Source organism: Canis aureus, chromosome X, assembly GCF_053574225.1.
Source record: "Canis aureus isolate CA01 chromosome X, VMU_Caureus_v.1.0, whole genome shotgun sequence".
In the NCBI taxonomy this organism is placed as follows: Eukaryota; Metazoa; Chordata; class Mammalia; order Carnivora; family Canidae; genus Canis; species Canis aureus.
Window position 1 is genome coordinate 97,482,069 of NC_135649.1, and position 27,655 is coordinate 97,509,723.

Genomic DNA, 27,655 nt, shown 5'->3' on the forward strand with positions numbered 1-27,655 from the left:
CACACATGTGCATGCACACAGTTTTATTTCATCTGATGTGTATATGGTTTCTTCATCTTCAGAAATTGTTGAAGGTTGGTCAGATAAATTAAATAAATTGTTAAACATTTTCCTTAAGTTATCCCTTTGGTAATAATATATTATGATAATGCTGTGGATGGAATCTTGTTTTAATATGCTCCATTTTCCACAGAGTAATTTTGCAGTTTAAAAGCCGCAATAACAACTGCCATCACTGACATCAATATTGACAACTACTGAAAAAAAAAGTTATTTGGTTTTTAAAGTGTTTTTTTTAACTCTCTTTTGAACTAAAGCAGTTAGAAGACATTTTCTTCTATTGACATTCATCATTTAACTCAACCTAGAACACCACTCTTTCAGTTAAAATATATTCAGTATATGTATGTATTTTGGAATACTTATATCACCTTCCGTATATCCAAAGTAAGAGCATTAATGGAATTTTAAGTGTCTTGGTTACTTGCTGAAGGGATAAGATGAAACAAACTGATTTGCTTTGCTACCCTTTTAGATTATAAAAACAAAATCTGAGTACCATGAGTTTAATGATATATTTTATTAATGTTCTCGAATTCTTTTAAATGTAACAGAAAACATAAGGTGCTTGAGGCCTTCTGTATTTGGTCAAAGTGTTCCACCCCAACCTTTAACACAAAATAATTGCCATAGACAAATGGTCAAGAGGGCAATTATAATCTTCCAGGCATCATTTCCTCAAATAGAAGCTGCAGAATGACAGCGTCATTAGTCATTTTCAATTAAAGTCAATCACAACCAGGGATGTTTCATTTTCCCAGCTGTTTTGTTGTTAATTAACTAGATTAAGCTTGTTTTTCCCAACAAGTTTGTTCTATTGCTAATATCAACATCATAACATTTCAAAGAACTTCCTTAGGGTTTATTTGTTTGCCTGATAATTTTTAATACATTACTCAACAGATGTGCGTCTGAAGATTTTTAGATCATATAGCAGGTTGAGTGGTGTCTTGTTGGTCAAAATGTTACCTAATGAAATATTACACTGATAACAATATTTGGCTTTTATACATGCTCTGTCAGGCATATGGTCTCACCTGGTACAATTTTTTTATAACATCAGAAATCAATAGAGAGATAACAGTCAAGTCTATCCCCTCAAAATGAATAGGTCCATTTTGACTCACTCATTTGGTGAACACAATTTCCATGTCAGTGGTCACAGAAAAAGTTGGGAGAAGAATTACAGACAGAAAGTAACAATATTAGAGAGATTTTATAATTTAATACATGAGAAGCAGAATTTCATTTTTAAAAAACATGTTAGTTTTACAACTGAGGAAAAGTCTTTGACTGTAAAGGCTGAATAAATGCTAATCACATACGCTTGAAAATAAGGAGAGCCCCACTTTCCCATTGGGAAAATAAGATTTCTAATAGATTTTCGAGCAACTTATGAACATTTAGGAATGAGGATGAGATTGCAAATGTCTAATTATATTTAATTTCTTAATGGAGCAGCATTTCCATATTTTAAATCTCATTTTACAGAATAACACACTTTTTAGAAATATTGCTTTTGCTGTATTTATATCTTATGAAACAAGTTCACTCACACTCTTCATATGTATATCCCAGAATTCTAGAGCTCACTATCTTCCAAGTTATTTGCAAAATGGATGCCGCTGTTTGAATCCCTGTATGATGCCATTACAGCTGTCTGTCCAAAGACTGCTAGAAACATATTTATAATAAAAAAAAAGTTAGGATTTTTAGCTTACTGCAGCAAGGGAAAGCTCTCTCCAGGGAAACTGTGGGGCATCTCAGTAAGAAGGGGTTAGAAAGAGCAGCTTACAGGGTTAGGCTGGCTAGGTGATTCTAGAGAGGGATTAGGGAAATGGAAGGCATTTGGATTAGATGCTGTCAACAGAATCAATGTGTTGATTGGGTATCTTTAATAATAATTTTTATCTACAAGATGAGGGCATTGAAGCGGGGAAGAGCTGTCACTGTTGAAAAAGTAGCCATGCTTTATACCAGTCCTTTTTGTGGTAACAGAATGGCCTCAACTCTGTATTGTTGGAACATGGCCCTGGGGTGGCGTTGTCTGTGTGGTTTATTTTCTGTGACTGTCCATTATGTTCAATCAGGGCCCTCACGCCTAGCTAGTTGCCAATTATCAAAAGGGCCATCTTTTACTTCCTCGGTGTTATCACTGGATTTTTTTTAAAAGACTTTATTTATTTATTCATGAAAAACACAGAGGGAGAGGCAGAGACACAGGCAGAGGGAGAAGCAGGCTCCCTGGGGGGAGCCTGATGTGGGACTCGATCCCAGGACCCTGGGATCATGACCTGAGCCGAAGACAGATGCTCAACCACTGAGCAACCCAGGTGCCCCCATCCTGAAATTTTCATCCCCAAGTTGACTGCCCCTTCACTAGATATTAGGAGAGAGAATCTTTTCATTTTTCTTAGATCTGTATTATTTATCATCCCAGCAGAATAACTTATTATTTTGCTTTTTAAAACTGTCTTTAGAAGACTTGTTTACAATGGCCTTCACCACTGGTAAGTGTGAGGTTATACCCCAGGAATAATTGCTCATGGTTTACCAACTTTCTTAACCTTTTTAAAAATTATTATTAACCAATTCTGTCAGATGGCTTCTATAAGCATCCCAGATGCCCATCTCTTGAGGTCACTACAGATTACCATGCAGCTTTTTTTGTTCACAATAAAACAAACAGGACAGAAAAGACATTATGAGGGCTCTAATAATATGAGTCGACTCTTTTCTGAGGAAATCCTTGGAGGGAGAATCTCTGCTGAGGTTTACTCAGTAGCTCAGGCTGGAATTGGGAAAGCATTTAGGGATTTGGATTTCACCCCTGGCCCTCGGTTGTGTTGATTGCATTTATAAAGACAGACCTAGAGACCTAGATGTTTTAGTTACAACATTCACATGCATGTCTGTATGCATAGAGCTATGGGTGGATTCATTTATTTATGTAGCCAATATTATTTCTTGCCGATTATTGACACAGGAGAAAAAACATAAGATTTTTACATTTTGAAAATCCCAAACTCACATGGAGTTTAAAACTATATTCCCTTTTTAGTATAAAAAGGAAAGCTATGATTAGAAATCTTTTTTTTTCTTTTTCTTAATTCCTGCTCTTGATAAGGAATAAATTTCACGTTGTTTGAGATAATTGTCCTAACGCTTAATGAGTAATCCCAAGCATGGAACATAATACTCAGCTGCAAAAGTCCTCTCAAATGAAACTCAGTGTACCATTTTTTTAAAAAAATGCTCTCCAAGTTTCTCCCTCTGGGTAAAATAGGAATCTCCTACCATTGTCGATTTTGAGAGGCTCTTGTGGGGCAAGCCTGGGGTCTGCAATTTACTTAAGCATATTCAAAATTTTCAAATTCTGGAAATCTAACAAAGAATGGGACTTGATCATTATTGTCCCACTCATTTTATATTTGAAGATGTTGAAACTTAGACATAGAGTTCATTCCCTTAAATTTCATTAAAGAAATTGGTAATGCATAAATTGTTACCTTCTATAGATTTTTATTGAGCCCTGCTTCAAGTTCATTATGTGAGGAATGCTGCATTAGTTGCCACAGCCAAACATGTTTGGCTACCTGAAAGAAGCTGACGGCCTAATAGCAAAGATGGGAGAGTAGAAATTTGGGCACTTGCCAGAGTACCAGAAAGCAAAGCCAAACCAAACAAACAAACAAAACTTCCATAATATATCGATAATCGAATTTACCTCTGAAGTATATGAAGACTTGAAGAAGTTGCGAGAGTGTTTTTGTGGCCAGCCGAATCAAAATCTACTGCTAATTGTTATGAAAGTTTAGGGAATATACAATTCTGAGCCTATTGCATTTTTGTCACTGAACAGTGCCCTCAAGTGTTTGGGGTACATTCAGGGCACTACTTCATTTTTTTAAATTTCTGCATTTGAAATTATAGTAACACATTTACTTACCTGGAAATAATAGTGGGCAAGATAACATTCACGTAAATGGATAGACTGTTCAGAATGTATATTAATAAAAGGGAACTGAATACATAAACATGTTATTTTTAGATTAACCAAAACCATGTTCTTTATGCATTGAAATATTTTTATCTTAATATTTTAATGAAAATTTTTATTGACCATCTCCTGTTTTGCTTCATTAAGTAGTGCATAATAACTAACCAACAATTTTATGGTACTTTGCAGTTCACAGAGTTCTCTTCTCATAAAATATTTCATTTAGTTTCTCCAACAAAGCTATGAGTTAGGTGGTAGTGTTATATCCACGTTTCAAGGATGATAAATCTGAGTGACCTATCTGATTTGCCAGTGATCACATAACTGTAGCAATGGGTTAAGACTGAAATCCAGGACTTCTAATTTTAAAACACGGTGGAATTTAAGCTTGTCTGTATTTTTCAGGGACATAATTATAAATATCAACTACTGTTCTTTTTTGTTATACGCTGATACCCATGGAATATGAAGTTTAATACAGATCACTGTTTATTCAATTGAGAGACGAAGGAGTTAATTTGTTTTTAGAAGCCAGGTTGTAAAATACACACATATCTTTAAATATTAGAAGCAAACTCAATGCAGTGAATGTTTACACTATGAGAAGAAAGTTGAACCTGTAGAAACCAAAAGCTCCCGTCTCTCCTTGGCCACTCTGGAGCCATATGCTCATTGAGTTAAAGAGTGGGTAGATCTCAGCAGTATTGAAACCCGTCTGTAATCTCTCAATCTCTTTCTCTCAGCACATATAGGTGACTTTCCAGAAGTTAAATGATGTATGATGAGACTTCACCATATGTTGCCCTGTTTGCCCTTGGTTAGAAATGACCAAGACCACTACATTTTCTCAATATCTGTTTTTATGTTTATTATCTCCTTCCTATTACCTGTTGCTATCTTTTGTTATCAGCATGGTTACTCTTAATATTCTGTCCTTGTGAAGTCACTGCAAATTTGGAGTGGAATTAGGAGACCAAATATGTATTAATTCATTAGCTTTTTATAATATTTAATTCTGAGCATTTAGCTCTGAGGTCAGAATGGAAAAAATATCTTCCACATGTCATGACTTTTAATGGTAGTATTCACCACTGATCAGAGGCATTGTTTGTTTCCTTTTGGATTCAAGGCTTATGTTTCAAAAAACAAAGATTCATTGATGTGATAGTAAATGTTTCACAATTTAAAAAAAATTAAAAGCCCTGATTTTCTATCATGTCAGATAGAATAGACAAAAGGGACATCAAGAGCATAGATGATATAAATTAGAAAATGATGAATATTTAGTATTTGTTTTAGGATTTATTCCCTTGGCAGCTTTTCTTAAATGGGATTTCTTAAGAGAATTAAGTGCTACAGAAAATGACTTAAGAACTAATTTTCTTATTTCTTTCAAGGATGGTGCATATCTAGTCCATTGTCGATGCTTAGATAACTCATTGGGTATAATGATCACCTTAAGCTTTGGTTCTGGGCAATCAGCATCGGCATCAACTAGAAAACTTAGAAATGCAAGTTGTTGGGTCCCATCCAAGATCTACTGAATCTAGAACTCTGGGGCTGGGACCCAGCTATCAGTGGTTTCACAAGGCCATCCTGGTGATTCTGATGATCCCCAAGTATGAGAACTGCTGTTTCAGGGCATTAGGATTAATTGTCCCCCCAATCCATTGAGAAGTTTCTTTCCCTAGGACATTAGAGTCCTTTGCTTCCAGCCAGCAGAAAGGGAAGAGATGCCTCACACATTCTTTAAAAGCCTCTGCCCAGAACCGACATATATTACTTCTGTTGACATTCTACTGGCGAGAAGTGACCATATGGCTAACCACTCATGTACCAGAGTCAGCTTGTATCCCTGCAAGAGGGTCTATTGTGACATTTTCAGGCATTTTGTGAGCCGTTTGACATCTTGGTAACTTGAAATTGGCTACAGTGGGAGTATTGACACCATGGAAATTAACAAACACGAAAATTAGGATTTTTTCCCCCAGAGACAGTTGTTTAACATATACCAGCACACTGCTGGCCACATGTAGGCTTGGTGACTCCACTGGGAGCACTGCAGGAGAAATGACACTTCAGAATGGTCCTATTTTGAGCAAAGTTGGCTGAGCCTTTTTATACCCCAACCTGAATCAGTCATTGAATGAAGGCTGCTCTGGGAAGGGCATGCTCTTGCACAAGGCAGCTCTCTTCAGAGAGGACCACTGCCTCTCTGGAGGACCACTGCCATCTTTTCCACCATTTGAGACAGGAGTCCTTCCTTGAAGTGAGCTCTAAACGTCATATCCCCATGTGTATCCCAGCTTTTCCTTTCAAGATGTTCTAATATAATTGATCTGGGGTGAACCAGGACATTACAATATTTTTTAACGTTCTCTGGATAATTATACTGTGCAGCCACACTAGATACTGTTTAAAAGGGTCAAGAAAATTGCAGAGATGACAATGTTTTTTGTTTGTGTTGTTTTCCATTCATTAAGGTTTGCACTCTACTTCTTTTAAATGAAATTATGCCTGGAGCAAGAGTCTGAATGCAACAAACAATCAATAAATATTTGTAGGGTGGTTGGCTAAAATAATTATATCTCTGAAAAGAACTCTACCCAGAAAAATTAATTTAGAAGTAAAATACAATAGAAATACAATAATGTATTAACGAAATGAATTAATAACAACATGAATTAAGTTATCTTCAAGATGTTAATCAAATAAATAACATGTATGCTTTTCTATTAAAGAGAAAGCTGGAAGATCTCAGCTCTGATTGGAAGGTGGTAACTCAGTTGCTTCAAGAGCTGCGGGCAAAGCAGCCTGGCCCAGCTCCTGGACTGACCACTGTCAGAGCCCGTAAGTATACTGAATCACATACTCTTTGGCTGTAGTTATTTGTTCAAAAGCACAACACTGAGGTGATCCCTGGGTATAAGGAAAAATCTGCTGGTATTTTGAAAATAGACTTTAGTTTTATTTACTATGCAAAATGCCTTAGAGTAGGCTCCTTGGAAATGGACTCTGATTCAGAGTGTAGGATGACGAAAGCATATTAGGGGGCGTTCTCTGGTGATACAACTATGACAAAGAAAAGTACAGGGAAGTAGACAGTGGAAGAAGCTGAAGGGTCATTTGGCTGTAATAGAGGCCTCAGCACCTTCTATGGGAGCCCGAGAGCTGGGCTGCCTCCACAGACTCTCCGGAATTGCAAGGAGAGGGAGGGTTTGTAGTCCTGAACCAGCCAGGCTTTTGGCTGCCTAATGGGGTGAAAGGAGGACCTTGAAAGAGTCTTTTCTGGGGCCGAAGGTACTTTCTAGTAAGGAATGCCAGCAACAACCCATACTCCCTGCAGCAGGGATGGGTGTGTTGTCCCTGGAGAGGCAGCCGGGAGGATACCTGAGTACCAGATACATGAGCATTCTGTCTCAATGAATCATCTATCATTTGGAAAGTAGTCTTCAAATACACCGATAAAAATCACTGAAACCACAGAAATGCACACAGTCCTCCTGGCACCCCCTTCAGTCCCTCTACAAAACAATTTTAAGAGCTCTTCCATGTTTGGTTCAGGAAAAAGAAAACTAGACCATGACTACCATGAGCAGATTTGTAAAGAAATGTTTCTTCACTTAGCCCTAGGTTTGACTTTTGTTTTTCCTGAATGTTTACAGTTTATTTTCTTTCACTTTTTACTCATTTGTTAATGGAAAGTATGCATAAAATCTCATGGCCACATTAATGCTGGTTTTGGATCTCAGGGGGAAAGCAGCCAGAAAACTTTGCTGTACTGGTTCTATTATTAGGCAGAACTAAAAACATCACGGGAGGCAGGAGGGGTCATTTGTTTTTTGCCTTGTCTATTTTTCAGATCAAATGATTGAAGTATTAAAGCATTGTGACTGGTTCTTCAAGTAGATTTTTATTTTCCATCAAGTAGAAATATGCCACACTGGAAATACCACAACCAGGGTAGCACGTATTAATTCAATAGCATTTGGGTTAAAAGAGGTCACAGAATCTAGGGACATGTGCCCCCTGGGGTTTCTGAGCACTCGTCAGATTTACATTTAATGACATTGGAAACTTGAAAAAGATGTGCAAGCATTCTTGTTTTGTTATGTTTTGTTTTGTTTTTGTCAATGTGGGACACTAAAATTGCTATACCAGGGTTTATATTCAAGTAATTATATCAGGTTTATTTCTTTTTATGACCTATAACTTTTGGTTCCCTCAGCACATATGCAATAGTTGCCTTCTATATAATCATTTATTGGTATTTGCTCTCTAGCTTTCTCTAGTATGTTCAGCCTCTCTCTGTAACTCTGCAAAAAGATTGGGCTCCAATGATTTGTTTATAAATTTGTTGAACCCTGAACATAATTATGGCTTTATGCTTGCTACTTAAGCCACTTTACACATGGTAGGAAGCTTGTAAAGTGAGGGCACAGAAATCTATTTAACCTATAAAGTACCTAAATGTAACAGTAACATTTGTAATGGAAAATGCATTCCAAATTCCAGGTTGGATTTCCAACAACATAGGTAATTTGTTCACTCAATAAGTATTTATTGAGTAATTTTTATGTATTGGGCATCATACTAGGTGCTAAGGATATTAAATCAAATAAGGTAGTCTCTCCATTCCTGATACATGTACTCTGATTGGAAGCGAAAAATAATGAGCTGGTAAAGAAGAAAATAGATATCATCCCAATACTGTCAAGTGCTCCAGACACAGATTGGTGTCAAGTAGGCACTTGTGAGAAATGCAGAGTCTAGGGCCCTACCCCAGACCCAGTGAATCAGAATCTGCATTTTAATAGGATCCCCAGGTGATTCAGTGCACACAGTGAAGTCTGAAAAATGCAGTTAAAGGGAACAAGAGACCAGGGTAAGAGAGAAAGGGAGTGGAAATGAAGACACAATTGTCTGTCGTTTGGTCAGGAAAGCTTTTCTCCTAAGAGAACATTTGAGAACATCAGAAAGCTGACAAAAATGAGGACTGGAGCCATGCATTTATCTGAGGGAAACTATTCTAGTAGGCACAGAGAAAAGAGCCAGAGCAAAACCCTGGAAGTGAAGCAAGATGGAGGAATATCGAAAAGACCAGTGATACCAGAGCAAAGGGCAAGGGGACACGTGGCCGAAGCAGTGGGAGAGAGCATCTTTTCCAACTCCTGCCCTACCTGCTTCTCTCCCACCTGAGAATCCTACCTTCCCTCCTCCCTCCACCCTTTGCTGTTGCTGCTTGTAGGGGGAGTCTGGGAATGTCCTCAGGCTCTAAGCCACTGATGACAGCTGATGGAGTTGGGATCAGAGCTGGAGAAGAACTGAGGGAGAGAATTTTCTCGAAAGCAGGGGCTTTTCATCCCCTATAGCCAATTGACACAAAGCTGAGCATAAAGCAAAAACTGTGAACTGCCACAAATGTTGAATGGAAAGAATCCATAGGGAGGCTGGTAGATCCAGAACCACTTTGATTCAAATAAAACATTCTTCTTTCTTTAATGTAGTGGTTTAGACATCAGAATTAAGAATTGTTTATATTCCTGACTTTCAGAAAGTTAATGGGGAATACATATTATATATATATATATATATATATATATATATATATATATATATATATTTTAAAAGGAGAATCTAATTTGCAATATGCTTCATATATATTATTATCTCAGGGACTGTGTTGTAATACAATATATTTTTTCACTCATCATAGCAAGTTTTCTCTATTACACTCCTACTGTTGTGCTACTCACTTTTCCATATAAGTCTTCATCCTCAAAATAATTGCAAAATACATATATGTGCGATTCTTATAAGGTGAGTATCTCAAGACTTAGAGAGGAAAATAGCTAGATTAAGATCACACAGCTGGGAAGAAACAGAGCCAGGATTCCAATCCAAGTATGTCAGGCTCCAAAGCCTGTGTTTTGTTTTGTTTTGTTTTGTTTTGTTTTGTTGTTTTGTTTTGTTGCTGTGCCTTGCACTATCTCTCTGTCCAAGAAGCTAATGGAAATTCTAGATGTGGAAGCAACTAGCCAGTAGTTAATGTTATTTAACTCAATCTTGGATGTATGAAGAATAAAATTGTGATATGTTTCTGTGTTTTTTCTACTTAAGGAGTAGAAGAAATCAATTTATTCTGTTTGAAGTTCTTTGAACTATAGAACTCTGAACCTCGAATATTCATTGAAATTTTCATCTAGCTGAATATCTTTTATATGTGTGGAAACTGAGGCCCCAAGGGCTTTTTAAAAAAATACTAAACTAAGCTCCCTTATGGCTGCCTACTTAAATTATATAATATGATAAGGTGGTCCTGCCTGAGCCATATAAATTGTTTCAATTTACAAGATAAATAGGCATGCTGGAAAAAACTTTTTTTATAGTCACTGTTGCTTGGATACCTGACTGTATCAGTTACCTATCTCTACATAAAAATGCCACAAATATAATGGCCTAGTATAAGAGGTATTTACCTGCTCATGATTCTGTGGGTCTGCAGTTTGGGCTGTGATGAGCTGGATAGTTATTCTGAAGGTCTTGCTAGAGGTCATTCGTGTGCATGCAGTTCTCTGGCACCTCAACAGGAGCTAGATGGTCTAAAATCGACTCATTCAAATATCTGATAGCTGGGGGCCCCTGGGTGACTCAGTCTGTTAAGAATCTGCCTTCAACTCAGGTCATGATCTCTGTCTGGGTCCTGGGATGGAGCCCTGCGTTGGGCTCCCTGCTCAGCGGGGAGTCTGCTTCTCCCTTTCCTTCTGCCCCTTCTACCACTTGTGGTTGCTCTTTCTCGCTCTTAAATAATAATAATAAAAAAATCTTTGTTTAAATGTCTGCTGGGCCGCTGTTGGCTGGAGAACCTTGGTTCTTCACAAGGCCTTTCCTCCTCCAGTAGGCTGGACCAGGCTTTCATTATGTGGTATCCTCAGGACAGTGTTTCAAGAGGGTAAGAGTGGGAGCCACAAAATTTCTTGAGGCCTAGACTTTGGAATTCATACAAATGTCACTTCTGGCCCATTCTATTGGAAGAGCAAGTTGTAAGGCCAGCCCAGATTTAGAGAATGGAGAGATACACCACTCTTTCCAAAAAAAATTTCAGTGTCATTGCAAAGGGGCTGTCTGCACGGATGGGAGACTTTATTGTGGCCATCATTTCACACAAATTATGCTGGGAAAGAGGGGGAAAGCAGAGATAAAAGCATTGGTCTGCATCCATTGTCCTATGCCAGCAGTTCTCGAGCTTTACCTTTATGAAAATCACCCATTTCTCATTAAAGCACACATTGTTAAGCTTCAACTCCAGCATTACTGAATCAGTAGATCTGGGATGACACCTGAGAATTTGCATCTGTCAGAAGTCCCCAGGTGGTGCTAATGCTACTAGTGTTGGGACTTTAAGAACTACTACCATGGGACTGTGGGCCTGAATGGCATCCACCACTGCTTCTCTGCCCACCCCCAAAAACTGTAGCTTCAAAATTCAAGAAGATGGGCAACTCACTAAGCCCAGGTGGTCCAGGCCTAGCAGAGGAGCTCAAAAATCCAGGGGGAGAATAGCCACGCTTATACAGAGCTCCCCAAGAGATTCTCAGAAACATTTAGGTAGACAGGACTTCGCATGGGACTGAAGGACTGCATGGCAGATGGAGGCAAAGAGCCAGCAAATCTGGTTGTAAATGTCAGTGTGAATCCTTTCTTATCCACAAGCTGCTAGGTCTGGGAACGTTTGTGTTCTACAATACCCGATTTAGCAGTTTCGAAATAAATTGCATATAGAACATACAAGACTCCAAATCAGGATATTGGAGTTCTTCAAATGTCCCAGGGTAATAACTATGAAATGAATGACCATTGTATATATATAGACACATAGAAGTGCCCGTTAATAGAGGTTTCTAGTTGATTAAACACTGGTAAAACCATCCCTTCCCGTAATTAATTTTGGAGAGAGCAAGTCTCAAATGTAATTACGAAAGTGCTGCATTAGAGGTCAAGAAGCCTAAATTCTAATCTCAATTGTGCTACCAACTTTTTGTAAAGAACCAGGTAGTAAATGTTTCCAGCTTTGTGGGTCATGCAATAAACTTTGTCATTATATATTAAAAGCAGCTATACTGGGATGCCTGGGTGGCTCAGTGGTTGAGTGTCTGCCTTTGGCTGAGGGCGTGATTTCAGAGTCCTGGGATCGAGTCCTGCATCGGGCTCCCTACATGGAGCCTGCTTCTCCCTCTGCCTGTGTCTCTGCGTCTATGTGTGTGTGTGTCTCTCAAGAATAAATAAATAAAATCTTTTTTAAAAAGCAGCTATACCATAGAAGATACATAAATAAACAGGTGTGACTGTGGTCCACTAACACTTTATTTACAGAAACCCAAAAGGGGCAAGTGGGTCAAATGTATAGCTTGCTCATATCCCCACAGGACTAGTCCTTCCTGTAAGCCCTGGGGCCTCTAAATTCAAGTACCTGCGACTCTGCCCAGGCACTCCACAGAAGAAGCTCACCCACTTGCAGAGCAGGTTAGAAGGGCTGGGGAGAAAGCATCCCTGAAACAGCATTCAGCCATTCATGAACAGGAGGTGATGGATAAATATCTCCACTTCTTGGGTAGGTCAGCTCTGGAGCATGTTCCAAACCACAGGCCTCCAGCGAGTTGAGCAACAGTTGCCCACAGTGATAACCTATTTATTAGCATGCCTTGTATAGACTTTCTTCCCATTATTCATTTCTTTACTCTTCCAGCACAGCTTTCTGGTATCATCTGCCAGTTAAACCACTGGTATTCAGATCCCCATCTTAAGGTCTGCTGGTCTGCTCCAGGAGAAACTAAATTAATACAACAGGTCTTAGAATTAGTACCATTGTTATTCCTTTTGAATGAGTTGTGTTGTGATTTCCATTTGCAGGTGAGAAAATCAAGGGGCAGAAAGATTAAATAATTTGTCCAAAGCTATAAAGCTAGTAAGTGTTAGAATGGGTATTCAAGTTAGGTCTCTGTGGTTCCAAAGCTGATGCTATTAATCAGAACACCATATCTCAAACAGTGATTCATTTATCTTCATTCAGATTTTTGAAGGCTATATTTAAATATCAAATACTCACATAGAAGGTTATTTATACACTTATTATTTGAACTTCACTTGTCTCTCTAGAGTTGAATTAAAGCATTCCAAAGCTATCTCAATAATACTTTGAATATCTAGGCAGTTTGATAGAAGTGTGAAGTTAATTGGAGCCTAAATATAATGTCAGCATTCAGCTATTTATTTGTTTATTTTAAATTGCGATAGAATAATTTATTGTGAAAATGCTATTTATTTATCTGCAATGATCATGACTGAAAGAAGGAAGGAAACTGTCAACTCTCACATTCTTATACCCCTTTTGGGTCCCCACCATTCTGAAAAATATAAGGAGGAGGGGTGCCTGGCTGGCTAAAGTAAAGTATGTGACTTTTGGTCTCAGGGTCATGAGTTCAAACCCCACCCTGAGGGTAGAGTTTACTTAAAACAAACAAACAAACAAACAAAAAGCAAACAAACAAATACAAAACACACAAGGAGGAGTGCTACCCATATCCTTTCCTGATTCCCAAGTCCACACTGTTGACTCTGCTTTCTCTGTACCTTTAGGGTAAGTCACATCAGTTCCAATGGATCCAAGGCTTTCTCTGCCTCATTAACTGATGATTACCCTACTGAAAACACCTAGACACATATATACCATTATCAGCTTTAAAATTAAAACCTTTAAATCTTAAAAACTTTCTCAAAATCAAATACATGAGGAATAAGATTTTGTACCAAAAAATGTGAAATCCCCTAACCAATCATAAGAACAGTATAAGAAATGAATTTTTGACCCTCCCCCAAGATACTTCAAATCTCTGAGCAACTACAGAGGCCCTGCAACTCTTGGCAGCAATAAATTAACTAATGAATGAATTAAATCATATTTGTATGCATCAGTGAGATGCAGGTGAGTTGAGGGTACTTGAAATATAATGAAAAGTGTCACGCTCTGCAAAGGGAAGTGACAGCAGGAAACCCTGGTGGGAAGGCCCTAGTGTTGCTCACATTGATCTGAAGGAAGTCTCTCTAATGTAGGCAAGTGGGAGTCCCTGGTCCCAAGCCAGGTTCTTCAATAAAGTTCCCTAGTTAGGGTGGATAGAGCAGTGGTGTTAATATGCAGGACAGTGATGGAGAGTAAAAACTAGAGTATTTAGATGTTAATTATCTATTTTGTGACGATGAAGTTCCCTTTCTTCTCCCTCCCTTAACCTTTTGGCAGTTTTATTGCTTGGTTACCATCTCTGGTTGGGGCCAAGCTCTGAGGTCTAAACTGGCAAAGGAAGAGGAGTTCTAATCCATCACTTCTAATGCTTGTTGGAAGCATTCCTGGAAGTTTCAGCGTGTGTGTGTGTGTGTGTGTGTGTGTGTGTGTGTGTGTGTGTGTGTTGGAGGAGGAGGAGGAGGAGAATAACATCAGCAGTTGAATAAAGTATCCTGATCGTAAGAGATTTTTCATTTACACACATATCTTGTGTTTTAATGGAAATAAAGGGTTCATTTCAGTAAAACTACTTTAGTCTTCTTATATTATTTAACTCCTTTCATAAAAGGACCTTTGCTGGAAGTCACTACAAAATACATGGTATTCTTGAATTTCTTCTCAAGCTATTATCAGGTGGAAATTAAAACGATTTAAACATATTCATGAGAACAGGTATCCCACAGCCCACAAAAGTAAGACTTCTCCATGTATTCCTAATATTTTCTAAAATTTTTCTGAATCAATTTGAAATTGAATATAACTTTTCCCTCAAAGAAAGAGGATTCCCAAAGGAAATTGTAGCAGTTTGCACTGAAATTGTAGATTCTAAGATTGTGATCTGAAAGGTCTTTGAGAGGTCATTCATTCTCCTCCACTATCTTCAGGAAAAGCTCTCTCTCTCTCTTAGAAGCAATCTTAAGGTTAACTGCCTACTCTCTTCTTAAAAAATCAAGAGTAGGTGGAGTTCCACCACTGCTGTTATACTCAAGACAGTCTTTCAACTGCTTAACCCAAGCTCCAGTTACCGTCTAAATCATTTTTTTAAATTTATTTATTCATGAGAGGCACAGAGAGAGAGAGAGAGAGAGAGAGAGAGAGAGAGAGGCAGAGACATGGGCAGAGGGAGAAGCAGGCTCCATGCAGGGAGCCTGACGTGGGACTTGATCCCTGTTCTCCAGGATCACACCCTGGGCTGAAGGCAGGTGCTAAACCTCTGAGCCACCCGGGCTGCCCCTAAGTCATGTTTTGAGTAGGAAAAGAACACTTCTGCTCACTTTATTAGACATTTTTCACAGTCTGTTACTTAATCTCCTCTCAAACTATGCATTTTTTGCATAAATCAGGTGAGTGCCCATGGCATGTCAACAAAAAAAAAGCTGTTTCTCAAATGCCTAAACATCTCTGTGCCCCCCCTTCTGTTCCCCCAACTGTGTTTCCATATTGTTTTTCTGTTGTAGGCTTCAGAATTGGACTCTGTTCCATAATTACTGGTCTGCTCATGACTCAGTCAAATCACCAAGTCTCCATACCCCTTTCCAACCTTTATATGATAATATCATTCTGCTTGCTGTAATGTACTACTAGCTTATAATAAATCTGACAACTAGTTGAGTGCCTGGTATTTTTCTATTTTACCTTAGCTAGTCATGTCCTTTTATACTGGAACATCCAGAAAGGCTTCCCTTACAATGTAAAGTATCTTTAAACTGACTCACATGATTTCATCAGCCACATTTGTACATGATCATGCTTTCCTAGAACTATTCTACCTCAAACACACATTTTTCTCCCGATACTCACAAATCTCTCCCCCCTCGCAGCCACTGTTCTAGAAAGAGTCTTCTCCATTTGTGAATCTATTTCTTCTTCTCAATGCAGTCTTGCTGTATCATTCCAAAAGACCACTGAAAATGCCCTAAGGCCAGAAATGACCTCTATATTAAAATGCTGTTTCAGTCCTCATCTTGTTTAAACTCTGAGCAACATTTAATGCCATTGGCCACTCCTGTTTCGAAATATTTCTTCTATCCTTTCACATATATAGCACCACTTTGTGTTTCCTCTTACCTCCCTGGGTATTCTTTTGCAGTTCTTGGCTGGCTTAACCTTCTCTATGTGGCTTTTAAATGTTTAAAGTAATGCAGGCTTGCTTTTTTACATTCTTTAATCTCTTGGATAATCTCATTTACTTGCATGGTTTCACTTACCAACTATACGTTTAAGTTTCTCACATTCTTTTTTTTTTAATGTGTTTATTTTAGATAGAGAGAGCATGAGCAGAGGGGAAGGGCAGAGGGAGAAGCAGACTCCCTGCTGAACAAGGATCCTGACGTGGGGCTCCATCCCAGGACCCTGTGATAATGATGACTTGAGCCGATGGCAGACGCTTAACCAACTGAGCCACCCAAGCACCCAGTTTCTCACTTTCTCAATTTAAATTTACACCTCTCTTTTTGAGTTCTTGTTTGCACACTAATTCAGAAATACAGCAGTGGAAAAATAAGTATATGTAGCCTCATGGAGCTAATGTTTCTGTGGGGATAGAAAATAAAGAAAATGGATCCAATATGTTCACATGTTCCGAAATGATAGCTGCAATGGAAAAGACAGCAGGGAAGAGTGTAAGGAGTGTGAGTATGGAGTACGAAGGCGGGGCTAATAGATACACCTTCACCGAAAAGGTGCAATTTAGATGAAGGCTTGAACACTTTCAAACAACAGTCAGAATGTGAGCCATGTGGATTTCTGGGGGAAGAATATTCTAGGCTGCAGCATTCCACGGATGGTGTTCTAACAAATGCCATCAGACGGAAGTATGGCTAATACTGGAAAGAACAATCAGTGTGGCTGGAGCATAGTGAGTGAAGAGGATAGTAGTTATGAGATAAGATTAGATCAGGAGAGCTTTGAAGGCCCTTGGGATGACTTTGACTTTTACTTTGTGTAAGACAAAAAGCCAATAGAAGCTTCTGAGCCCACCAATGAGATCATCTGACATGAGTTTGGGCAAAAATTTTCTGGATGTGTTAAGAATAAACTATAAGAGGATGCCTGGGTGGCTCAGTGGTTGAGCATCTGCCTTTGGTTCAGGGAGTATTCCTGGGATCCAGGATCAAGTGTCCCTTTTCGGACTCTCCACAGGGGGCCTGCTTTTCCCTCTGCCTGTGTCTCTGCCTCTCTCTGTGTGTCTCTCATGAACAAATAAATAAAATATATTTTTTAAAAAGAGTAAACTATAAGGATAGGCATAGGGGAGAAGCAAGAGAGACCTATTAGGAGACTAATAGAATAATTTAGGTGAGAAACTGTGACAATTTTGTCCAGAGTAAGGGCAGTGGAAATGATGAGAGGTGGACAGGTTCTGAATGTGTCTACAAGCTAGAGCCAACAGGCTTGGTTGACAGAATTGATAAAGGAAATGAGAAAATGTGATGAGGTTTATGGCCTGAGAAAATTGTGAGAACAGTGTTGTCATTTACTGAGTTAGGGAAGATGGTAGGAGGTACAGAGTGGTGGAAGGTAACATAAGGGGGAAAAAAAACAAACTCTGCTTTGTACAAATTAAGTTACATATGCCCACTAGTTATCGAATTAGAGATGTAGAATAGGTTAGAAAGATATTATGTGCTGGAGGAAGATCCAGTCTAGAGATGTAAATACACAATTTTTAGCATATAGCTGAGCCATGAGGTTGTGCTAGTGGGGTGAATGCATACAGAAGAGAGAAGATATGCAAAGACAGCCATGGAGGATCCCAATGGTAAGAGATTGGGGATGCAGTAATGAGTAGTCATTGAAGTAAGAGGAAAATCAGGGGCAGCCCCGGTGGTCCAGTGGTTTAGCACTGCCTTCTGCCTGGGGTGTGGTCCTGGAGACCTGGGATCGAGTTCCGTGTCGGGCTCCCTGCGTGAAGCCTGCTTCTTTCTCCCTCTGCCTGTGTATCTCTCTCTCTCTCTCTCTCTCTCTCTCTCTCTCTCTCTCTCTCTCTCTGTCATGAATAAATAAATAAAATCTTTTTAAAAAAAAAGAGGAAAATTATGACAGAAACCTGGACGCCAAGTGAAGGAAGTGAATTAAGGAGAAAGATTGGATAAACCATGTCACATGTTGCCTGTAAGTCTAGTAAGATAATGCCTGAGAACCAACCTTGGATTTAGCAAACTTGGATGGAGTGGTAGAGGGAGGCAGTACTGACTTGGGGATTCAAGAGAACCTTATATATCCAACATCTCACTCGATATCTGAACTTACTTATCTGTCAGACTTTTCAAATCTACTACCATGTCCAAAACCGAGCTAGTGAATTTATTCTCCCATCTTCTTCTCTTGTATCCCCTATCTCAGGAAACAGCAACACCATCCACTCATGCCAGCACCAATATGCGATCATAAATGGATACCTCTTTCTCCTTCAGTTTTCTTATCCAATTGACCACCAAGTCCTACTGATGTTACTTAAATATCTTCCAAATTATGTTGGCCATCTCCATCCCTTCTGCCATCATCAAAGTTTGCCTGGATACGTGCCTCCTAAGTGATGTCATTTACCTCTCTTTAGTTCTTTCCCCATATAAACCTGCTTCACAAAAAATGCTACTGCAAAATGTAAACCTTATTTTATTATAATCCTTGAATGGTGTCCCATTGCTTTTAGAATAAATCCCCAGATCATTAACATGTCCCACAAGGTCTTACTTAATGGCTCCCTGCTTACTCTTTTTGCTCCACTGTCCCCACCTTCTCTTCAAAGCCTAGCCTCTCTTACTTTTTTAAGTTCCTTTAGCATGTCTGCTTCTTCCTGATGTATCATCTGACACATTTTGGCTCAGGGTTTCCACACCTACTACTACTCTCTTACCTGGATGATCTCTCCTCTTACCCATTCTTTTGATCCCAGTTGCACCTTTTATTCTGCAGAACTCTTCCCTTGAGCCTCCTATTATCCAGTCTGAAAATATATTTTTTTCTCTTTCATAGCCCTACCACTATTTTAATTTCTAAATTATTGATGTGATTATTTTTCATTTCCTAATAGACTAAGTTCCAGGAGGATACTATTTTATATCTTATTCATCAGTATATACCTCTTGTGTAGGTGACTTTTTATTCAGTGACTAGCATGTAATACATGGTCAGCCAATATATTTTGACCAGATGAATAAATAGTACATTTATTTTGGAGTTGTATCAAATAAGTCAACCTTCCATGTAATTGTAATACCAGAGAAATTAAGTGATTATATGCTTGTCCAACTGGTTTGTGGCACAATCAGACTCAAACCCTCATCTGCTGAGTCTGATTCTAGTGCCCTTCCGTATTCTTATATATCACAACTTCTGTTTTCTGTTTAGATGCAACTGACAGATATGTTTATCCTCATATTCTTAGTGGTAAATCCTGTTTTTTTAAGACTACAGTATTGATCAAATGGGGATATGCCATGGCTCTGATGCAAATCTTGCAGGCTAAGTCTAACCCCCATCTTATTCCTTAACTCTGTTTCTTGACAGGGTCTTCATATCCAAATTGAGAACCTGTACTTAATGGTCTAACATGCTGTCTTCCCCTTAAAATTTATACACTTTATTCCCCCTCTCATCTCGAATGCAGGGTTTTTTTTTTAAATACTTTTTATTCTCATTTTCCACAGTGCTTACCAATCCATGATGACATCATTAAACATTCAATCTACCTGTCCCAATATTTAAGCAAAATTGCTATTGGCACTAACTACACCAGTGCCTAAACTGTAATATGGACCTATGCTAGAAAAACAAAAAGTCAAAATTATAATACCTCCAATTCTTGCTTCTGAGATAATTATCATAACTTCAAAAAAATCATTGTTCTACAACACTAAAAAAGCAGGAACTAAATAATACAAATTAGTCTTTGATGTCACTTCAACTTCTCAGGATTATTCTTATTTTTGAAGAAATTTATGGATAAAAGATATAAATAAACTTTATATAATGTTTACTGTGGATTATAAATGGAGGAGGTAGTTTTACTTCTTAAAATGCATTTAAAAAGTTGTTTCCTCCATATTAATATTTTTTGACTCTATGATTTCGTGATAAGCTTTTTTGCTTATTACTAAGTCCAGCAAAATCAAAAGAGAAGCCCTATTATTTTTCCTACTGATTCTTATTTGTTTAAGGTAAAATGTGCCTTTTTCATTTGAACCCTCACTCCGTGTTTAACAAATAAGGACATAACTCAGAATTGAATTGTGTGCTTTGGATGAGATTTTTTTCAAGGTCAGGACCTAGTTTCACAAGAAATTTTATTTTTTTCCAATACGGCTGACATCCATTCCCACCAGCTGAAAGACAAACTTGTCTAATAAAGCTTTCAGATTCAATTTGCTCTCTGCATACAGCTTGAGGATCTCTGGAGGTCACTCACAGCACGTGCAGCAACCCCAACAGGGAGAAGTAATGAAAAGATTCTGGTTAAAAAGCTGACACTATCCCTTCCAACCTCCTTGAATGAGAATGTAATAAGCAAGTTTATAGACATAAATCTCTATGATTCTGGGGATTTCCATCTTGATCTCTGACTCTGAGGAACATTTGAATGCATGGATTTGTATCTATTATCTGAGTGAATAAACGCTTCATATTGAGCATATTGGGGAAATCTATTTTAACAACAAAGGTTTGATGTAAATCAGGCAAAACAACATTGTCACTTCATGTTGAACTCTGTTAGAGGGTCTCAAAGGCCTCACAGTTGGCTTCTGTTCTGGTAATATCTAGGCATATCATAGTTTTTTTTTTCAAAAATAATACCTATTTCATTTCAGTTATTCCCTCTGGCTTTTGCATTGACCCGAACATACCTAATATTTGTCTTTAGAGCTAACATGCATTAATGCCTTGCTCTGTACCAGCCATGTTGCTAAATATTCTTTGTGCATCATTCTGTTTTATCTTACTACAGCCTTTATGACACAGGTGCCACATTATTTTCTTTTTTACTATACTTTGAGAGAGTTGTTATCCCAAAGACAACCAGGTACTAAGCGGACATGGCATGGCTCTGAAATTGTATCTTCCTCAAGTCCATGTCTGTCTTTAAATGTTCATATTAAATATACTTGGCCTTGGTAATGCAGATGATGCCGTGGACTCCATAGACCATAGAGTCAGTTCTATCATACTGCTCATACTTTTGTAATATATTTTCCAAGTGCAATTCAATAGTAGTATTTTGTCCCCCTTCTTTGTTCTCTTGCATGACATCCACATCTTATATTAAAGCTATGTGTGTGGACTTCAGTCTTAAATAGTAGCACCCTTGATGCTCTCCTACTAACCTTGTACCTATGGAAGTGATTTCAGTAAGAAGAAATATAGAGCAGCGTTTTTCCATCTTTCTTTCTCTTTGGTTTTTTCCCCTTCTCCTGGAAGGTAGGGCCATGGGAACAACAACAACAACAACAAAGGCACTGAGATGATAGGCCTGTTTCTCCCACAATGTAACTATTGAGCTTTATTTATTCTCCCAGTTTTGTATCTGTCAGTACAAGGTCAAGCAACCAGTACCACAGCAGAATTATAAAAAGTAGATATGGAAAAGACGACAAAGCACTCTGGGACCAGTGCCCTGCTACAATCCAAAATTAATTTTTTAAAATCTAGTTAAGCAGTGCTTCATTTGATCTCTTCTTAAGGAACACCACAATCTTCTTGGTCAGGCCTGGCTTTCCAAAAATATTACCTGGTATTTTCCTTGTTCATTAGCTGTGGTGAATAAGTGGGCCCTATTGTTCACTTTGGAATGAAATAATTGAAGTGAATATTGACTTGAACTTCATCCAACCAAGCACATGAACCAGGAACCTAGGCTTCATTGTCTGTTCTGAGGAACCTCCCATTCTGCCCTCAAAGCAATAGCTGCCCCTCCAATATGTCCCCAGACCTCCATTTACCTCTCATATCCCATTTTAACTAGTCCCCTGCTCTCCACCTTTTTATGACTGCTTATTATGGTAGGTTTCATCTTTATTTCACTTGAACCAGGGGTTATATGCTTTTAAAAAATATTCAAAGCTGCTGGACTAGACAATATGGAAATATCTGTGAAAATAAAAGGGAGCAAAATTAACAGCCTTGTTAGAACTCATCAAAATGGATAGCACTGACCCCTCTACTTAGCCTGTGTCCCGCTTAAGCGTGCCCCTAAACCAGTATGTATTTTTCACATGTGGATAAATCTGAGGCATTATAGTAAAAGCCAGTGTGGGAAAGGCAGTGGGGGCAAGTGGATTGAAATAAATGAGTGGGCAGAAAATATGAGAACAGTAATAAGCCATACTAAACATGTACACTCAAGGAATAAATTGGCAGTGGCACAGTAACTAAATGAATGATAAGGTTGGCCAGACTGACACGTGAATAGGAACTAAAACAAGTTATGACTAAGTCAGCGAGGCTAGAAATGGAGAAAAGAAAACATTGAAATCCGAATAATCATAAACAATAACATTCTTTACAAGTGCATATTATCTACTTGGATCTTAAAAAATATCCCTGAAGAGTGAGGATTATTATTTTCTGTACTTGGAGAAACTGAATAAGAAGGGACTCAAGACAGAAGTTTTTATCTTTCTATTTCTAGTGCATTGTTATTCAAACTATACTAGTGAGAACAGGAATTTATTCACCAAATCATAGCATGTTGCAATTAGGTGATGCTTTCTGAAGGTTGGAAGATATAATTTGGTGGGGCCAATAAAAAATTCTTACTTTATAAAGTAAGTTATTAGTTTGTAGAAGTGTACTATTTTGTTAAGAATTAGGTTTATGATATAAATTACTTTGAGAAGGTTTTAGGTCAGGGATTGGCAACTTTGGTTTTCTGTAAAGAGTCAAATAGTAAGTATGTTTGGTTTTGTAGCTCTGCTACTGAAGGTCAGCTCTGCTACTGAAGTGCACAGGCATTCGTCAATGGTACATAAATGGATGAGTTCACTTGTGTTTTAATAAAATTTTATTTACGAAAACAGGTGGTGAGTCAAATTTGGCATGAGAAATGTAGTTTAATAATCTCTCTTTTAGATAAATACTTGCAGATAGACTCATAGTAGCTAATAAAGGAAATATAGATTGTTGAATATATTTCTCTAATCTTTAAAGGAGGACTCCAAGTGGGAAAAGATTTCTTATCAATAGTGTTTTAAAGGCTTATTCAAAAACAGGAATACCATGTGCCTACCATAGGATGCAAACTTGTAAAGCCTTTATAGTAAGAATGAAGAGAGGGTATGAAATACTTGGTTTAACTATTAAAGAGTGTCCTGCTGTCATTTGAAAAGCATTTAATAATACCTATATAAATAGAATTAAGCCTAAAATATGTTGTCCTCCCTTTAGAGAACATTTTCTCATCTTAGCAGTGAAAAATAAATACAAAAACAAGGGATACTAGATATCAGATGTTTTTATTCTTATAAACGTTAAGTTCCATATATTTAATTATTGAGACACCCTTAGGTATACCTAAATAGAGGTAATTATTTCTGTATTATCTGAAATTGAATTATTGCTCACAGTTCAAGGGAGGACAGTGTTAAATATCACAGTGGAGCCTGCTTTGAACCTTAAAACCCTGAGCACACTTCTACAAAGGTGGAAGGGCCTCCCAGAGAAGCATCATAGACCAACAGAAAAAGGCCATCATAATGCCATTTCGGCAGACTAACATTTAGTGAATGAGTTGGAAAGAGATAAAGTTGTAGTTAGAGCCAGTGGGTGATGTCACTATCAGGGAGATGGGAAGCTATTTCCCAATACATTCTTAGTTAATGGTGAGGTTCCTTCTCCAACTATAGGCTCTAATTTTGTATATGAAAAGAGAACTTTTTTTTTTTTCAAGAGAATTAGAAGACATGTCACAGACTAGGAGAAAATATTTGCAAACGACACATCTGATGAGGAACTGTTACACAAAGAACTCTTAAACCTCAACAATAAGAAAACAAACAACCTAATTAAAAATGGCCCAAAGCCCTTCACAGACAGGTCACCAAAGAAGATACAGAGATACCATATAATCAGATGAAATGATACTCCACATCATATGTCATCAGGGAAATGTGAATTAAGATAGTGCAAGAAAAAAAAAACAGACAACAAAGAACCACCTTAAATCTATTAAGAAGGGCCAAAATCTAGAACACTGAGCACCTCCAAATTCCAGTGAAAGTGTGGGACAATAGGACCTCTCTTTCATTACTGATAGGAATGCAAAAAGGTACAGGTATTTTGGAAGACAGTTTGGTAGGGTTTTGTTTTCTTTTGTTTTGTTTTGTTTTCCAAAAGAAAACGTACTCTTACTGTATGATTAAGCAATCACACTCCTTGGTATTTACCCAGGGGAGTCAAAAACTAATGTCCACACAAAAACCTGCACATGGATGTTTATAGCAGATTTACTTGCAGTTGCCAAAACTAGGAAACAACCAAGATGTCCTTCAGTAAGTTAATGGATAAGTAAACTGTTACAGCCAGACAATAAAATTTATTTGGCACTAAAAAGAAATGAGCTATCAAGCCATGAAGAGACGTGGAGAAACCTTAAATGCCTATTACTAACTGAAAGAAGCCAATCTGAAAAGGCTACATACTGTCCGAGTCCAGCTACATGATATCCTAGAAAAGGCAAAACTATGGAGACAGTAGAAAGATCAGTGGTTGTCCAGGGGTGCAGCAGAAAGGGTTTGGGGTTTGGGGAAGAGAGATGCATAGGGAGAGCACAGAGGATTTTTAAGGCAGGGAAAATATTCCATATGATTCTGTATGATAAAGATGGATGCATGTCATTATACATTTTTCCAAACATTTTTCCAGACCCTGTAACACCAAGAGTGAACCCTAAGGCATATTATAAACTTTGGGTGGTTATGATAGATCAATGTAGGTTCATCCTGGGTCAAAATGTACCATTCTGGTGAGTGATATTGATAATGGGGAAGTCCACACATGTTTGAGGGCAAGGAGTACGCGGGGAAACTCTGTGTGTCATTCCCAATTTTGTTGTAAACCTTAAACTTGTCCTTTAAAAAGTCTTTTAAAAGTTTTTTAATTAAAAAAGAACACTTGGTATGCATTGGTATCATTAATTTGTCAATACACTAATTCAGCAAATAATGTGTGCCCTGTTCTGTGCTAGATGCTAGGAATACTGTCCTGACCAAGATAAACACACTTCCTGGACTTTAAGAAAGCAAGACAATTAAATAACTTTATATGACAAACACTAGGACAGAGAATGCTATGGAAGAACCATAACCAAGTCTGGAAGGTGTAGTTGGTGGATGTCAGGGAAAGCTTTCTGGGACAAAAAAGGAACCATGAAGATGGGATTAGAAGAATATATAAGTGTGTATAGACAAATAGGTTAGGGGAGGTGGCGAGTATTCCAGGCAGGAGAAATGGCATAAGTAAAGGTCAGAAGCAAGAGGTGACCTGGCAATTCTTTAAAAATGCCGGAATGGATGAAGCATTGAATGAGGTAGGGAATGGGTGAGGAGGGATGTCAAGGAGCAGGTTCTGGATGAGACTAAAAGTGTAGGCATGTTCTTAAATTGCTTTTTAAGGAATGCTGGAAAAATCAATCACATATTATGTGAAGGGCAATGGAAAGCTACTGGAGCATTCTAGTGATGTGACCATATCTGGGTTTTGGAGAGCTTACTCTGGTGAAAGAGTAGAGACCAGGTGAGAGAAGCATTACACTGGAGGCTGTGCCAATTGTTCAGGTGAGAGACAGTGATGATGTCAACCAGGGGCGTGAGGAGGAGAATGAAAATAAGTGAACAGATTAAAGAGGTACTAGCATGGAGAGACAACAGGGCCTGTGAACTGACTGGACAAGAGGGGGGAAATATGGAGAACTCCAATAGATGACCCAAACTCCTAGCTTAACAAACTGGGTGGATGATGGTGGAACTTACTCAAGTGTGAACTGTTCTAGGATTCAGGGGATGGCAAGTTCAATTTTGGATATACCAGGTTTGAAATGCTTGCAAGACCACTGAGTAGACTTACCCATGTGAGTCAGGGAAGAGGCTTAGGCTAAAAATATGGATGCCAGAGTTATCAGCATATACAGTAAAACAATAACTGAAGTCTCAAGAGCAGAGAACACCAAGGGAATGTATCTAGAATGAGAAGAGAAGAGGACTTAGGACATACCCCTAAGGAATTCCTACATTTGACATCCAGAGTAAAGTAAGCCAGCAAAGGAGACTGAGGTGTGGCTCAAGTCAGAAATAGAAACCAATGTGGAATGAAGTCAGACTTTTCAGTTTCTCTTTAAATAGGCAGAGAAAAGAAAAAAAAATAAGATTCATCCCTGCTTGTTTTGCCAGACATATGCTATGAAAATATACTGAAGTGAGGAGAATAGTAGCTAATAGAAAGTATAGTCAGTAATGGCCACAGGGTCAGCTGAAGTGATAGACCATGGAATCTAAGCTGGAGAAGGCAGCAGGTGAAAGTAAAGAGGAAAAAATCAGGAGAATGGTTATCTTAGGAGGATAGAATAGGTGGTGCTCTGGGGAACAAAAGGGTGGGTTTCAAGATATAGGTAATGTTCTATTTCTTGATAAGGGTGGTAGTTATATGGAATGTTGCTTTGTAATTATTCCTTAAACTCTATGTGTATGTTCTGTGTAATTATCTATAGGTAAGAAAAATCTCACTGTAAAACACAAGGCTTCCAAAACATGATCATCACAAATGTAGTAGATACCCCTGCACCTGGAGTCACATGCCTTTGACACACCTCTGGTTGCAGTTGCCATGAACAGGCCTGGGTGAGCTCAGACTTACCGTTAGTTGATAACACTACATTTAGCTGATCATCAAGGGAATGGCTCTTCTTTTCCTACTTGCTGCCCAAGGGATTTCTCTGAAATGCCAGGAGCCCACAAATCCTGCGAGCTAACCCAGCCTAGAACTTTTGATGATGAACAACTCTCACCCCATGGGAAATGAGAGCTCATGCTTATATTTTTAGCTTTGGGACATCTTTCTCAGTGCTTCTTAGGAACATGAAAAGGTTCTGGCAAAATCCAGGCCCTATTGCCCATAATGGTGATCTCAGGAATACACATTATATTGGCATTTCTGCCTTCTCTGTCTCACTTTTCTCATCCTTCATTCCTGCTTCTCAGGGATCAGCTCCCAAATAAATAATTTGTACCCAAGTGCTTGTCAAAGCCTTGTTGTCAGGGGACCCAAAGACAATAAAATCAATGGAAGGAACTGAAAGAGGAAGAGATCATAGGAGGTGAAGAGATTTTCTCTGTATGCCAGACAGTATATTTAATGGCTAACTTAGGAGTCCCATTTAGATGTCTCAAAGATCACCTCGTGATTTCCCCTGTAATCAAATTCGTGATCTTTCCCTGTAATTCCCCTCCACTTCAGTTTTTTTAAGATTTATTTATCTATTCATGAAAAACATAGAGAGAGAGGCATGGACACAGGCAGAGGGAGAAGCAAGCTCCCCAAAGGGAGCCAGA

General features: G+C 38.4%; 1 protein-coding gene across 15 annotated transcripts in view; it reads left to right on the plus strand.

The window, feature by feature from the left end:
- Positions 1-27,655, plus strand: part of DMD (dystrophin) — a 2,162,139-nt gene that overhangs the window by 1,484,536 nt on the left and 649,948 nt on the right. For all 15 annotated transcript variants that reach the window (XM_077887780.1, XM_077887782.1, XM_077887777.1 and 12 more), the window contains one exon: positions 6,802-6,910. In XM_077887780.1, the coding sequence (XP_077743906.1) occupies positions 6,802-6,910 (109 nt within the window). The remainder of the gene's footprint in view (positions 1-6,801; positions 6,911-27,655) is intronic.